Source organism: Idiotropiscis lumnitzeri, chromosome 16 (genome assembly GCF_059441095.1).
Source record: "Idiotropiscis lumnitzeri isolate Australia: NSW breed Sydney's pygmy pipehorse chromosome 16, RoL_Ilum_1.0, whole genome shotgun sequence".
Taxonomy (NCBI): domain Eukaryota; kingdom Metazoa; phylum Chordata; class Actinopteri; order Syngnathiformes; family Syngnathidae; genus Idiotropiscis; species Idiotropiscis lumnitzeri.
The window spans coordinates 4,487,188-4,502,258 of record NC_142406.1 but is presented as its reverse complement, the minus strand read 5'-3'; the positions used below and the strand labels follow the sequence as shown (position 1 = coordinate 4,502,258).

At 36.9% G+C, this 15,071-nt stretch overlaps 1 protein-coding gene across 1 annotated transcript; it reads left to right on the top strand.

Annotated features, from left to right (window-relative positions):
- Positions 1–167: 167 nt before the first annotated feature.
- On the top strand, positions 168–14,995 carry LOC148320953 (valine--tRNA ligase, mitochondrial-like). Its single transcript, XM_088318785.1, is given in 31 exon segments — positions 168–404; positions 536–713; positions 896–977; positions 1,056–1,156; positions 1,262–1,389; positions 1,502–1,568; positions 1,743–1,840; positions 1,916–1,997; positions 2,271–2,390; positions 2,720–2,828; positions 3,030–3,118; positions 3,425–3,515; positions 3,655–3,782; positions 3,909–4,012; positions 5,600–5,681; positions 5,788–5,864; positions 6,049–6,136; positions 6,908–7,001; positions 7,300–7,370; positions 7,445–7,570; positions 8,761–8,865; positions 9,098–9,166; positions 9,259–9,337; positions 9,574–9,704; positions 10,584–10,736; positions 10,829–11,071; positions 12,513–12,624; positions 12,728–12,924; positions 14,000–14,149; positions 14,434–14,520; positions 14,522–14,995. Coding segments are annotated over 30 exon segments (3,279 nt in total). The 5' UTR covers positions 168–404; position 536; the 3' UTR covers positions 14,561–14,995.
- The last annotated feature ends 76 nt before the right edge of the window (positions 14,996–15,071 follow it).

Here is a 15,071-nt window from a genome sequence, read left to right as displayed (position 1 = left end):
TGCTTTTCTATTGCAACAAATAATTTGTTTTAGCCATGCTTTTAAAGATGTTCGCTAGGAATGGTTTTTATTCTGAAAACTGACAGGATTATCTATTTCCGTTTTGTGCATTACAGATATTTTGACGTTGGGGGGAAGATATTTCTAGACGGACATAAAGGACTTCCTTCCTGAGTTGCTATCGTCCGTTGTTCAAAATAGACCGTCGACAAACAAAAATCATCCTGACATTGAGTTTCATTTTTATTATTAATTCGCTAAATATTTTTAAATGACACATTTATCACGGGACTATGCTAACCTAATGTTTAAAAGCAACCAGTAACATTACACAGATGCAGATTTTACAAAGACGAGGAGTTTAAAGGTCGTTGAAGGCGTTTCGCGGAACTTAGAAAGCCCAAGTAAGTTTTCCATCCCGTATGAATAGTCATACTTGAAAACGTATCCATATTTTCCAATTCCCTTATTTGAAATGACACCAGTCACCGAGATGAGATGTTATTCATGTTAATAAAAACATTTTGTCATTGAGGATGTGGTCGACCGGTCCTGTTGTAAGGCTCGCAAGGAGTGAAGCGATCAGGCTCTGTTCCAGTAACAAGCCTTCAACATTATCCGCATCCAGGTCAACCTCGCATTCTCGTCTCCAAGTTGAAAAAGAGAAGCGGAAAAAACTGCGGGAGAACGCCATACTATCCACTCCACACCTTGTGAGCAGGAACATTTACCTGTATTCATATATACAAGACAGTACAGTGAAAATAGATCGCCTTATAAGCAAACTCTGGGAGCCTGCAACGTATTTGTCCTTTCATGACCTCCAACATTTGTGTGATTGTTTCTTATCATGCAATCTGCGGTTTTTAATCCATCTGCGGTGTTTTGTTTCCAGACTACTGAAGAAGATGCTCTAAAATGGAGTGAGAAGGAGAGAATTCTTTACAGTGCTCATACACCACCTGGGGCAAAGAAAAGTGAGTTTGTCCCTCACTCACACATGTTGTCTGCAGCACTGAAAATGCATTTCCCTACTTGTTAATGTGTTTTGGCAGACACAAGCTTGCCATTCCCATCCTCGTACAGTCCAGATTATGTGGAATCCAGCTGGTATCAGTGGTGGGAGAAGGAGGGATTCTTCAGGCCTGAGCTCCATGTGAGATATTTTAAACATCATTCACCATCTTGGTGACCCCTCTGAAGTAGGTGGGCGTGTGCTATGGGTTGTGGTATTTACTATATGACATGTCGTTCTCTTTAGGATGTTCATGAGTTACCCAATGCTGTGGATCAAAATTTCTCTTTGTGTATACCACCGCCAAATGTGACAGGGACTCTGCATCTGGGCCATGCTTTGACTGTGGCAATAGAAGATGCTTTGGTTCGATGGTAAATGCCAAAAACAGATTCGGGATGTTGCCTTTTTTAGTTTTTTTTTTACTATGATTGTATTGTACAAACGATGGATCAGACATACTCTATGCTTTGTTCAATCCATTAGGAGAAGGATGCAGGGTCAAAGGGTTCTATGGGTCCCTGGCTGTGACCATGCTGGTATCGCAACACAGGTAAAGAAGTTCAATTTCTCACCCCTCTTTTTTCACAATTGTGTATTTGAGTGGCTTTTCCTAATAGTGGCTCAAACTCGCAAAATAATTGGATGCTCCACCTGTGAGAACCATAAATAAAAGACTTGATTTGTTTCTCAAACACTGCATCTTAATTTCATATGTTTGATTCAGAGTGTGGTGGAGAGGATGCTGCTTCGGGAAGAAGGGAAACACAGGCAAGACTTCACGAGAGAAGAGTTTTTGCAGGAGGTCTGGAAATGGAAAAATGAGTGAGTCTTTCTCTTTATCACTATGTATTATGTATGGTCATTTTTGAATGCATGTTTGTGCCGGTTTTGTGTCAGGAAAGGAGATGAGATATATCACCAGCTGAGGAAACTGGGTGCTTCATTGGACTGGAGTAGAGCCTGTTTCACCATGGATAAAGTAAGACACATTTGAACTGTATTCAATAAAATTGAGATTACTGATTAGGAAATAGAAAGATCCAGAAATCTGTTCAGATTAATTTAGACAAATCAAAAATGGATGGGTTGGATGATGGCGTTTAATTAGCCGGCAGAACTTGAAATAAGAATAAGACAGGATGCTACTTTTTTTTTTTTTTTTAAGAAAAAAATCATAGTATGATGTTTAGTAATAAAATTATCATTTTAATGTGCAACAATGTAATTCTTGTTCCTTTCTCTTTTGCTTCAGGCTTTCAGTAAGGCAGTAACTGAGGCCTTTGTGCGTCTGTGTGATGCTGGTCTGATCTATCGCTCAGAAGGTCTCATCAATTGGAGCTGTGCTCTGGAGTCCGCCATCTCAGACATAGAGGTGATAAAAAATATATCGCGTCTGTGTGCAATGGATATGTTGTAAAAGAAGACAACTTTTTTTTTAACATTGCTCACAACTACGCTGCTCTTGTGCAATCCAATTTGTAAACAGTCTGCATGTGTAACTGATAGCCATCTTTTTGGTACCTAGTGGTTTCCCATTAATATTTTATGTTTCCTGTTGCTGCACTATGGCTCACATATCAATCTGTTTAAAGACTACAAGAAGCATTAAAAGCTCTGGAATTATGTGATCATTGTTGACTGTTTTTTTTTCTAGTCAAATGAAAAAAATGCTCAAATGTCTTCTTTTGTATTTTTTGTCAGGTTGATTCGAAGGAACTATCTGGGAAAACGATGCTGTCTGTGCCTAGCTATGAACAAAAAGTGGAATTTGGAACCATGCACACCTTTGCATACCCCATAGATGGTCACGGTGAGTATGATTGTTGATGACAGACAGGAAACACTTTCGGTTTTCCATCTAATTACCAAGATGTCTGGTGTTTTATGGGAACGACGAACATGGACCATAGTGACAAAAATCAACCTAACTGTCTGTTTTAGTCCTCACTTTGAGAATTGTTAAAAGGCCAGACGTCACTTTTTTGTGTTCTGTTGTTTTCAAACCATTCAGGTGGAGAGATAACCGTCTCAACAACTCGTCCAGAGACTATGCTTGGAGATGTGGCTGTAGCTGTTCATCCTGATGATCCTCGATACCAGGCTAGAATTTCTTTTTTTAATTGAAATTTCAATGCATTGGAATTTGGGGTAAATCAATCTGTCAAAGAGGTGTACAGACAATATTTGAAAAATCTAGTTAAAGCCACCAGTTGTATTAAAGTCTGCATCCTGCGATCCAAATAATGCGCGATTTCATACATCACTAATATTCTGTGTAAGTTGATTGTTGACATTTTAATGCCTTTTTAGTAAATATATCGGCCTATCAAAAATAAATATAGAAAGGCTAATCAAATAGGGGAAAATAAAACATTTCAAATTAGTTTTCATTTTCTTTTGTTCCAGGATTTTCACGGAAAGCAATGCCGCCACCCCTTCACTGACAGACTGCTGCCCATCGTCACCGATACAATTGTGGACATGGAGCTCGGCACAGGTCTGCTGTCTATTTCAGATGCAGCCACAAACAAATAAAACAGTCTATCATTCGTAGTAACGTCACTGCAGTTTCCACAGTATTTTTATAAAGTTCACTTGCAGGGGAAGATTATTGATTTCTGTTGACTCGTCTTTAGGTGCGGTAAAGGTTACTCCTGCTCACGACCACACAGATTTCCTGTTGTCACAGAAACATGATCTGCCACGCCTCACCGTAATTGGAGGAGATGGGAAGATGACTCCACTCTGTGGACAATGGTTGGAGGTGCATGAACTTTACTGTCATTACTGTCGTATTTCCTTCGAAAAAGATTTATTGGAACGTATTCGGAGATCCCTGTGATTCTTTATGTTATTCTTAGAAATATTTTTTCATCTAATGTTTCCTAAGGGAGTGAAGCGTTTTGATGCCAGACAGCTGGTTGTAGATGCTCTGGTTGAGAAAAAGCTGTTCAGAGGAAAGATGGAGCACGCCATGACTTTACCAATTTGCAGGTAAACCAATGCCATAAACTGTCTGTCACATCACCTACACAATCATAAAGATTTAAATGAATAACATTGCCCAAATAAAATACATTTCACAAGTAATGATCCGTTTTTAATGGATGGGAAAACATGAAAAGGGAGTTTTAGTAGGCTATAGACGTAGACTTGACACAAAAATGAATACTCATATTTTAAATATTTATTTATTATAATTAATATATATATATATATATATATATATTTTTTTTTTTACGCCAATGGCATTGATCATAATCTCAGCAATAAAAATAATAGCTAAGCATTGGTCTATTATATTTCCTGGCATTTATATTATCTTCCTGCTGACTCTAAGATGCCCCATTTTGTGGTCTGGTAAAACTAAAAATAGCATCCACCCATCTATTCTCTGTACATCTTACTCTATATGAATTATATATCCGTCCATTATCTAAGCCACTATATATTTATTTTAAAACGTGGTTTTGTCTTGCAGCAGTGAGTTGTAGTTCTGTGCATGTGTGATGACGATCGACCAGGGCTCTCTGGAAAAAGTAGTTCAAAGTTTCTCCTTGTCAGAATATGTTATGTTAAGATGAGTGTAATGTGTGGAGGGCAGACAGTGCCAAAATTGAATAAATAAATACACCATGAAATGTTTAATTAACATTGTCATGAATTAATTATGCTTAATTTATTAATTAAATGTGTAATTAAATAAATAAATATCTATGATGATATGGAAAAAAATCTATATAATTATTTCTGTCTTTAATTAATTATTTTTGTACTTTATTATTTCTGTATTTAATTATTTCATGGTCTCACGCACATTGGTTTGAATACTCAAGCAAAACAACTAAATACAAGTCGTGACCACTCAATCAAGGGAGCTCATGAAAGTCCTCCATCGTGGTCACCGCCACGTTTGCATTCACTTCAGGCCAAAGCAACGGCTTAGAAAGAATTGAGTTGGTCTGTGATTAGCCCCGCCCACTAACTTTGATGGGCGAGTTCGACAGATAAAATTATTCATGAAATAATACAACGCGGGACTATGAAATAATTAAATACAGGAATAATTAATTAAATACAGAAATAATTATGTTGATTTTTTTTACATATCATTATAATAATAATTTAATTAATGCCACATGTATTTATTTAATTTCACATTTAATTAATAAAAATTTTTTAATTATTAATGTAAATTTTAATTAAACATTTCATGGTGTATTTATTTATTTAATTTGGGCACTTTAAGTCCTCCATCGTAATGCAGTTGATGTGAAACACTGCGTTGAAACACAGATGAGTAGACAGGGTGCCAAAAGGCAAAAACAATGACAGCATCCTGATTAATATTCTTTGCAAGTATGTCTATTGTTTGTGTGTCAAGAATCAGGGGGGTCCTCACATCCTGACATGTGGTGGCCGCAAATACTGACTCAGCACCTGCTTTGAGTGAGGCCGATATAACGGATGGAACTAGTGTGAAAAAAAAAAACATTTTACAAAGTGCACTCTATGTGAATTCAGTTTATTTTTTTTTTTTTAAATCAAGTTTTTTTTCTATTTATTTCCCACATTTCTAAGCCGCTCGGGGGATGTGATCGAACCTCTTCTAAAGAAGCAATGGTTCGTCCGCTGTGACGGAATGGCTCAAAATGCTATACAGGTAACTAATGTTGGTTATGTAATTTCTTCTTTTTTTTTTTGGCCTGGTAGTCGTGGTGCTGGCCGACAGCTGAACCACTCAGTGTCCCTCCCTCTTTTATTGTCAGGCTGTTGAGGATGGTCATCTGCAAATCATCCCTCACTTTTACACTAAAACATGGAAGAACTGGCTGTCGAACATCAGGTAGGCTTACCCTGACCTTTGACTCACGTTGACAAAGTTCACATAATGTAACTTTTGTCGAAATGTGAACAGCTGTGTGTCATCTATTGTCTCGTGATGTGTGTGAAATAACACAATTCTTGTGATGAATGTATCCTTGTTTCATTGTATGGGAGTGAACAATTCTCCTCTGTTTGCTTTACAGCGATTGGTGCATTTCCAGGCAGCTGTGGTGGGGGCATCAGATCCCTGCTTACAGAGTGGAGTTTCCTAGATCTACTGACAAACAAGAGGTTGGGCTTTGCTATCATCATGGCCATCTAACCGCAGTGCAAAATAACGTGTGAACAGTGGTGCTTGGAGATAATACTGCCCTGCCGATTTTGTGCTTTGACATGAGAGGTCAAACTTGAGATCCGAGTGCTCCGTGATGGTAGTGAACACTGCTCACTTCAAAACAGCAACGCTTTGGCAAATCGTAGCAATTTTTTTCAAAGAACGAGGCTTCAAGATGTTTCATGCCACTCCCAGTTGATGTTATACTGTCAAACTAAATATATAACTAGAAGAATTCCATTTTGTATATTCATAACAAATGCTGTAATATAAATTAATAGGTAATTAGAACACAAATTAAAACACATAAATACATTTACTGTATATAAAGTATATGTGTGTAGGAATTGAAAAAAAATGATAATAAATAATAATTACAATGTAATTACTGCATGCGTTTATAAAGTACAATAGTATGTTTCTATTCCCCATTTTAAAAAAAAATACAATTTGTTGTGAAATGCGCTATATAAATCAAGTTGTATTGTGTTGTTTGAGAACGCAGTAACAGATTCATTTCAGTTGAGGGGGGGGAATGAGTTAATTTAGGAGTGATTTGAGTTAGGAGCATGGTCACGGAATGAATTGAACTTGCATCTCAAGTCACCACTGTATTTTGTTCTACCTATAGTTTTGCATGAGAGAGTCACACATATAGTAGTAGTGCAACAATGTTAAGATTATTTCCCAGCCAAAGGTGGAAATATCATTGTTTCTGTTTTTGTTAGGATCAATGGGTCTGGGGAAATAATGAGGATGAGGCCCGTCAGAGAGCATCCGTCAAATATGAAGTGAAACCGCAGGACATCAGTTTGACTCGGGGTACACTAACCTCTTTAATCCCATTCCCACAATGTATCAATTAAATATTTCCGGTGTCAAAAGTTCTGTAAAATACCAAGATAATTGATTAGAACTTAGACTTTTTACATTATTCATGGTCATTTATTTATAACCATTGTGATCACTTTTTTTAATCACACAAAGATAAACAAAGATGTTTACCTCACTCAACTGAAAGTAACAAACATTTGCTTTCTAGAGAAATTGTTAAAGTATCATCAAATATGACAATAATTTCTGAAATGAAATCTTTTTATGTGCATGTTGTGTGGGTCAGACTCTGATGTTCTGGATACGTGGTTCTCCTCTGCGCTGTTTCCTTTTGCTATGTTGGGCTGGCCTCAACAGGTACCTCGTCTTCTTCAGCACCATGTAGCCATTAATAACATAATTCTAATCACATCCTCCTCCTCCTTCTACAGACTAGAGATTTTCAGCGCTTCTACCCAAACTCCATCCTGGAGACAGGCAGTGACCTAATTTTCTTTTGGGTGGCGAGGATGGTAATGCTGGGTACAGAGTTGACAGACCAGTTGCCTTTTAAACAGGTACTTGGGCTCTGAGTGGCAAATCTGATTGAATTTGATCTGCTCTTGATTTATCTTGAACTATCAAAACCTATAAAGCCTCAATAAATATGCTTAGGTTGTCATTTTTTACGATAGTTATGGTTTAGATGTTAACATATCAAATTCTCTCAAAGACCTAAAAATGCTGAATTAATGGCTATTAATAACCACAAAATACCATTGATAACAAAAATAAAACAGAAATAGAAAATAATTACAAATAAATAAATGAGCTCATCATCGAAACAAAAATAAGTCATCCACACAATATTTTCTGGGCATGCCTGTCATCAACGATCATTGATAGAAGATCGATCGTTGTGTTGTGATCGATGGTCAACCTGGGAAAAGTTCAATCCGCGCATTTAATCTATGACCACCTCTGAAAGCTGCCTTACGTTCTCTCCGGAACAGTTTTTGGATTGTCTCGAAAAACAACATATTTCAATTCATTAAATTTATGTATAGAATAAACATTATGGGTCCCAAGACTGACTCTTGTGGGACACCAAAACTAATGTTTAACCACTCTGACTTGTGATTACCTCCTAACTTTTTTAACCAGTCAAGTGCCACCTCTCTAATCGCATACAATCTTATGAAAAGCTTTTATTAAGTAAACGAAAATTCCCATTGCATATATATATATATATATATATATATATATATATAAAATAATAATTATTATATATATTATAATTATTATATATATTTTTGATCTCTTATTATATCTCATGATCTCCTCTACAAGATCAATTTATACTATGGAAGTTGATCCGTTTGATCTAAAACCATACTGGCTCCCCATTAATTATTTTCTTTTCAATTAAATCGTCCAGTCCCTTGACATATTTTTTTCCAATAGTCGGTCAGTCATCAGTGGACGTTTTATTCTTGTTTTACTTTACGATATTGTTAATTTCCTTTTTCTCAGCAGTTCCCTCGGACAGCCAGTCTGTGTAACTGGCTCTATTAATCCTCCTCGGCAAATTTCTTTCTTTCTGTTGCTAGTTTTGGACCCACATTGAGAAAAACATTTTAATTCCATTAACCTCATCCTTCATTCCGCTAATTTGCCAGACCTTGTCAGTGTAATATTCCGGGTAATTTTTGTGTTCCAAGTTCAATTTTATTTTTTTAACTCATTCTTTCTGTTTCTTGATTCGAAGGTACTACTTCACTCTCTGGTGAGGGATAAACATGGTCGGAAAATGAGTAAGTCCTTGGGAAATGTTATCGACCCCTTGGATGTGATACATGGCGTTTCCTTGGAGGTGTGTAACAGCAAAAATGTTTCTGTCAGTCACTAACAATCTTTCAGTTGTGTTTTATTCTTAAGAAAAGCAAACAGTTCAATTGTATAAAGAAAACCCCACCGTGGTCAGAAATTGAAGTAACCATTTTTTTGTTTATTTTCTTTAATGGAAAGGTAAAACAATTTTGTCCATGTCCGAGTTTTCGAAAAAAAAAAGTCGACATCTATAATTATTTTTTTTTTCCTCTTAGAGGCTTCAGCAGAGAGTTAAAGAGGGGAACCTTGACCCAAGGGAGCAATTGGTTGCCATGGAAGCGCAGGTCAGATCCCCTCGTTCGGATTTGTGTTCTGACTGAATGCTTGATGTCTTTACCGTCTCATCAATCTACGTAACTCCATCTGATTCCCTCAGAGGAAAGACTTCCCTAAGGGGATCCCTCAATGCGGAACTGATGCTCTGAGATTTGCCCTTTGCTCTCACAAAATGATAGGTGAGTGAATATTGTGCTTCAGGTTTAATTCATCAAAGGAAAGTGGCCGTTCTGCTTTTTACTAATGTTTCGCACTACACAGAGAACCTGACCACACAAGCAAGCAATCTTTTTTTTTTTTTATATATATATTTGCAAAATACTAATGTGTTTTGTTTATTAAAGTATTTTTGAAAAATGAAAAAACAAGCTCAAGAGACACTTTCTGGTGTCTTTTTTTCTTGGTTTAATTTTAGGAGAAGACATCAGTTTATCAGTATCTCAAGTCCTGAGCTGCAGACATTTCTGTAATAAAATGTGGCAGACGCTGAGATTCACGCTCGGCGTGCTGGGCGACAACACGACACCAGTGGGGAATCTGGAGGAGGTACAATCAGCTTTTGCAAATGTTGAGCAACATAGAAAGCATTGTTTAATTTTCAATATTAGGACTCCAGTTTTACATTATTGTTAAATGACATTTGTTGCATTAGCAATCCTACAAACCACAATTCCAATGAAGTTGGGACCTTGTGTAAAACGTAAATAAAAAGAGAATGCAGTGATTTTCAAATCCTTCTCAACCTCTATCCAATTGAATGCACTGCGTAATTTCATGTTCAATCTGATGAACTTTTTTTTATTTCTGCAAATATTCTGCACTAAAATGATCCAGATGAATCTGATTTTAAAAAAATCAATCCCTTTATTCAATTATTAGAATAATAGTATGAAAAATACAATAATTTTTGTTTTTGTACATCGCAAGTCAGATTGGAACAAATGTTGATTTATTTTGATTCAACACAAAGATAATCATTTGGCTTCCTTGGAGGGCTTCACAAATGGATAGTTTACTGTTGAGAAGCTGAAATGCTGAGTTTTTAACAATTTTATATTAAAAAAAGTTGCCTAAACTATTCATCGATTATCCCCAAAAAATCATGGATTCATTTGAACAACGATTACTTATCGATTAATCCATTATTGACTCCACCTGCAAAGTGAGGCACTTGAAGTATTTAAACAATACACAAGCAGAAAGGTTTTCCACACTGTCTCTCATTTTGGCTTTGCATGCAAGTTTGCACCTGCCTTCAGATGCTTTATTTATAGATACAAAATTACAGATATGATAAATCACATTACGCGTGCTAACTTTAGAGTTTTTTTCATGCTCCTCCCACAAGGCGCAGCAATTTAGGGTATCATCATTCCCAAAAACTCACTAAAATAATTTTTTTCTTACGTTCCCATTTGTGATCAGGTGTCTCATTTGAGCAGTATGGACCGGTGGATCTGCTCGCGACTATACAGCACAGTAGCGCAAGTAGAGAAGGCCTTTGAAGAATATGAGCTGCACACTGTCACTGCTGCCTTGTACTCATTCTGGGTCCACAACCTGTGTGACATCTATATGGTGAGAGACACACGCATAATCAACTAATTACAACGTATAGAAGATTGATACAAACGGCGGTATCCCTTTGTATCTGTGTGTGTGTTTTGTAGGAAAGTGTGAAACCTGTGCTACTGAAACAAAATGAAGGAACTGGGTTGATGCAGCACGGTGACAAAGTGAGACCAGCAGCAAGTGTCGTCCTCTATCACTGCGTGTCGGCATCTTTGGCCCTCCTCTCGCCAATCATGCCGTTCCTTACTGAGGAACTGTGGCAGAGACTGCAGCCATTCAAAACGGAAGCTGCAGCCCAGAAGAGCCTGTGTCTCCAGCCTTACCCCCGCTCATCTCAACTGGTACCCCCAACGCTACAGATTCTTCACCATCCAAAGCAAAACACATTATAGACTCTTAATTTTGCTACTCGCTTCATATAACATTTTACTATGTGTTGAGGTCTATTAAAAAAAAAAATCTAATCAATTAGAAGAATTGTAACAGATTTTTTTAAATTAATCAGCACGGAATAAAAGTATTTTTTTTAAAAGCATATGATTTGAAGCTGCATTTTGGCTGAGCAATAGTGCTGGAAAAATGAAGCTTCAAGATGATTCATGAACCAGTCGTGTTTATTGAGCCCTCTAGATGGCGCTCTCTGTTCACCGTAGGGCTTAAAGCACACTTGCTATTTCTTAAACCCCTTCATTTAAACGAACAGTGCCAAATAGAAGAGTCAAAAAATACGACAACTGGTTCATGAAGCAAATTTTAATCTTCATTTTCCGAGTGATGATATTGCATCTTCCCGTTCACTTGGCTCTGACTCATAAATTAAATGTGCCGAATTTAATCTTAAAGGAAGGAGCTGTGACATTGTGCGATGTATTTTTTGCACTAGTGGATTCATAAACTATATCTGCAATGGAAACGTTTAAATATGTACATTGTTTTAGAGGTCAAAATATGAGAAACACATTGCTTTCATGTATTATAAGTCTACACCACTGTAAATAATTACAGTAAACCTTTGCTCCCTTTGCCTTCCTGCTTATTCCAAGATATTTGTTGTGCAGTGAAAGCTCAGTTGTATTCTGCCCCCCCTATTTATTTGGGATGTAATTCCACTGTCGGCTACCAGATAGCGGTCCACCATTTTGTTTAACACTATGCACATTTGAAAGAAAAGGAGTGACAACAGAAAGTAGGTTCTCTAATCCTGCTTTTTACACTTACAGAAAGTGAAAGGATCATTTTAGAACGTAACTCTATGGGTATTGATGTATGGTATACTGTAAACTTATAATTCAAGTTGGTTTGTTGAATATACACGGGGCTGTACGAAATTCAGTACTGGGAATGAGCCCTAAATTCCAATTGACTTCTTGAATTTGAATTTGAATCGAGGAGGCGAAGAGGATGCAAAATTGCAATTGAAATTGCCAAAAGTAGAATTGAAATCTGAAATTCATGTTGCAATATTAAACTTCTTTATGTAAAAAATATAGTGTTATTATTTTTAATTGCCATTAAAAGTCTGCTTCGATAAAATAAATCATTAATTAATAGTAAAAACCTTGAAATTGTTTCATACGATGGTAGAAGCACTTCATTTCCCAGAACACCTTGCTTTATCTGTTCTTTAAAATGGCTGTCCAAACATTTTGAACATTTTGTTTGGAGCATCGCTGATAAGTGATGAAAAATAGTTTCTCTCAATTGCTCAAATCCACTTCCTGTCATTAAAATTCAATTCAAACAAAGTGTAATTAATCTTTCTGTAATTATTTTCTCATCTAGAAACGCTGGCATTGTCCAGAAGAGGAAAAAGATTTCCTCCTGGTCCAGGAAGTGACTCGAGTGGCTCGCTCTCTGAGGGCTCAGTGTGGTTTGACCAAAGAAAAGCCTGAAAGTAAGTCATCATGAGTAAGCAGTTTCCATCAAAAATTTGCCAATAATTGTTAATAAAATATCATTAGTAGTTACATTCAGATTGTTTGGTTTGTCTGTTTCAGTGTGGGTGGTATGTTCACCCAGTCAGGCCCGAATTCTACTTCATTTTGGATCTGCCGTTTGGACTTTGAGCCGAGTCGCCCGTTTCAATGTCTACTGTCCTGAAGAAGCGCACACCACTCTGTCTTCCACTCCCCCACCCGAAGGTTGTCTTGTAGGTGTTGTGGATCACGCGTGTCAGCTGCATCTTCCTCTTCAGGTAGTAATCAGCCTTGTAGCTCCAATGAAACAGGCCATCAAGAAATTAGGGAATCGGTGACTTCATATTTTGTTGCACAACCGTCTAAGTCAATTGCTGGTGTCAAAAAGTTTCACAAGTTAGAATGTCCGTGTTTGATTATCGGCCGGGCGAATATCTGCATCTGCCTTTTTTTTTTTTTTTTAACTTTCAAGGCCGATAAATTAAAAGCTGGTTTATTTTGGCTGGCCGCAGCACACTTCTCTCTCTCTTTGCTGTGCTGGTGGCCCTGCCTGCAGAAGCAGATTGTCCAGTCCGTAGCACCACCTGTTTGGTTCCTTGTGCAGTGGGCAACAGCCAATCAGCACTAAGCTGCCTGTTTGCTTTTTCACCTTGAGTCACACACAGTACAGGAGAGGTCCCTTGAGCAGAGGAAAGCAAGGCAGCAGACTATTTTCCAAGATCTAAAAAAAGCTTTAACATGTTGCGAATCAAGTTGTTTAATAAAAAATTATCTTTCAAGATTTTGACACTATTTCACCCCTTTTTTCAAACAAATTAATATCGGCTTCAAATATCGGTTATCAGCCTTTATGACTACTAATAATCGGTATCGGGATCGACCCAGAAAAAAAAGCATATCGGTCTATCACAAAAAAAAAATACACTTTGTGTGTGCGTGTGACTGAGCATTTTTTTATGACACAAGTTCAAATGAAAATGGGTGTGTCATGCAAAAATGCACGTTGCCTCACACAGAGTTGTATTCACAGTTTGGAGAATAATTATGACTCATGCTTTCCATTCTTTGTTGAAAACTTGAAACCTAATGAACAAAACACTGGGATGCCCCCACTAGTAAATGACTCAATCACATGTCAGGCGTGCCACCTTTGATCTTAATTACTGTGTTTACTAAAACCGTTTTATTCAAACTTCTTGGGAACATTTTGGGCAAGGATGTTTTTGGGTTGTATCATCACGCTTTTTTGTGGTTTGCGGTTGGTTTTGCTCCTTATGACAGGGATAAATAAAATTTTATGAATCTGATGAGAATAAATACACAAATAAATGATCCATTCGAATGTTCCCCCAGAGTGCCGTCAACATTAACAAACAAGTGGCCCTGCTTATACAACGTAGAAGCAAGCTTATCCCCAAGCTGGATGAGATTCTTTGCAAAATCCAATCGCCAGACTACCTGAATAAGGTCCCGACACACATCAGGGAGCAGATGGATACAAAGGTAAGCTTTGGGCCCTTCGTTAAAAAAAATCAACTAAACCACACAGTGTTTGTTTTTTGTTCTTGATGATCTTGATTGAAGAAATGTATTAACGCTTTCATAATATGAATGTACAAAATAAACCAGCAACGAGAACTAGTTTCATTTGACTTAAATGTATTATGCATTTCTTAAATTGTGCACATGCTTAGCCACAAGTATTAATCGTGTATTCTCTCTTTGTGCAAAATATTCTGTACTTTGGTTAACTGCTTCCATGAGTTGCTTTCTTTTTGCAATTTTAGATGTCAGCCTTTCAGCACGAGTTGAAGACGATTGAGGATCAGCTTAAAGTGCTACAAATGACAGATTGTCCCACCAGCAGCTATTCACAATGATGGCGTTGATATGTGTCATACGCAAAGTTCTTGAGGGCAAGTTATTTCAAAAAGAACAATCATGACCTAATAGAAATAACGAGTATCGGTAATGTTCTTTAAAAAAAAAAAAAAAAAACATATTTTCGCAATGGTGTCATGCACCTTATATTATATAATATTATCATTTGAAATATAAACATGAAAAACCTAATACATCATGTTGTCTTGTATGCATGTATAATATATCATGCAAATTAATAGCGTAGATTTGGACAAAAGTAGACTCTGACTCCAAGCAACTCAAATCCCCGCTAATTCCGTCGAGTTACCTCATTACTTGATTTAAGCAAATCGAGTCATAAAATCTTGTTATGCTGGAATGATACGTAAAATGTCTTTTCACTGATTATAACACAGAGGGCATTTTCCTATCAAAGCTGAAAGAGCAACTACTTAAGAGTCTGAAAATAAAATGTATGTATTTGTATTTTTTTTAAAATGTGTGTTTTTAACCGTTTTAATGAATGTTTACAGCTGCAATATTTTGATTGTGAAGATGAAAT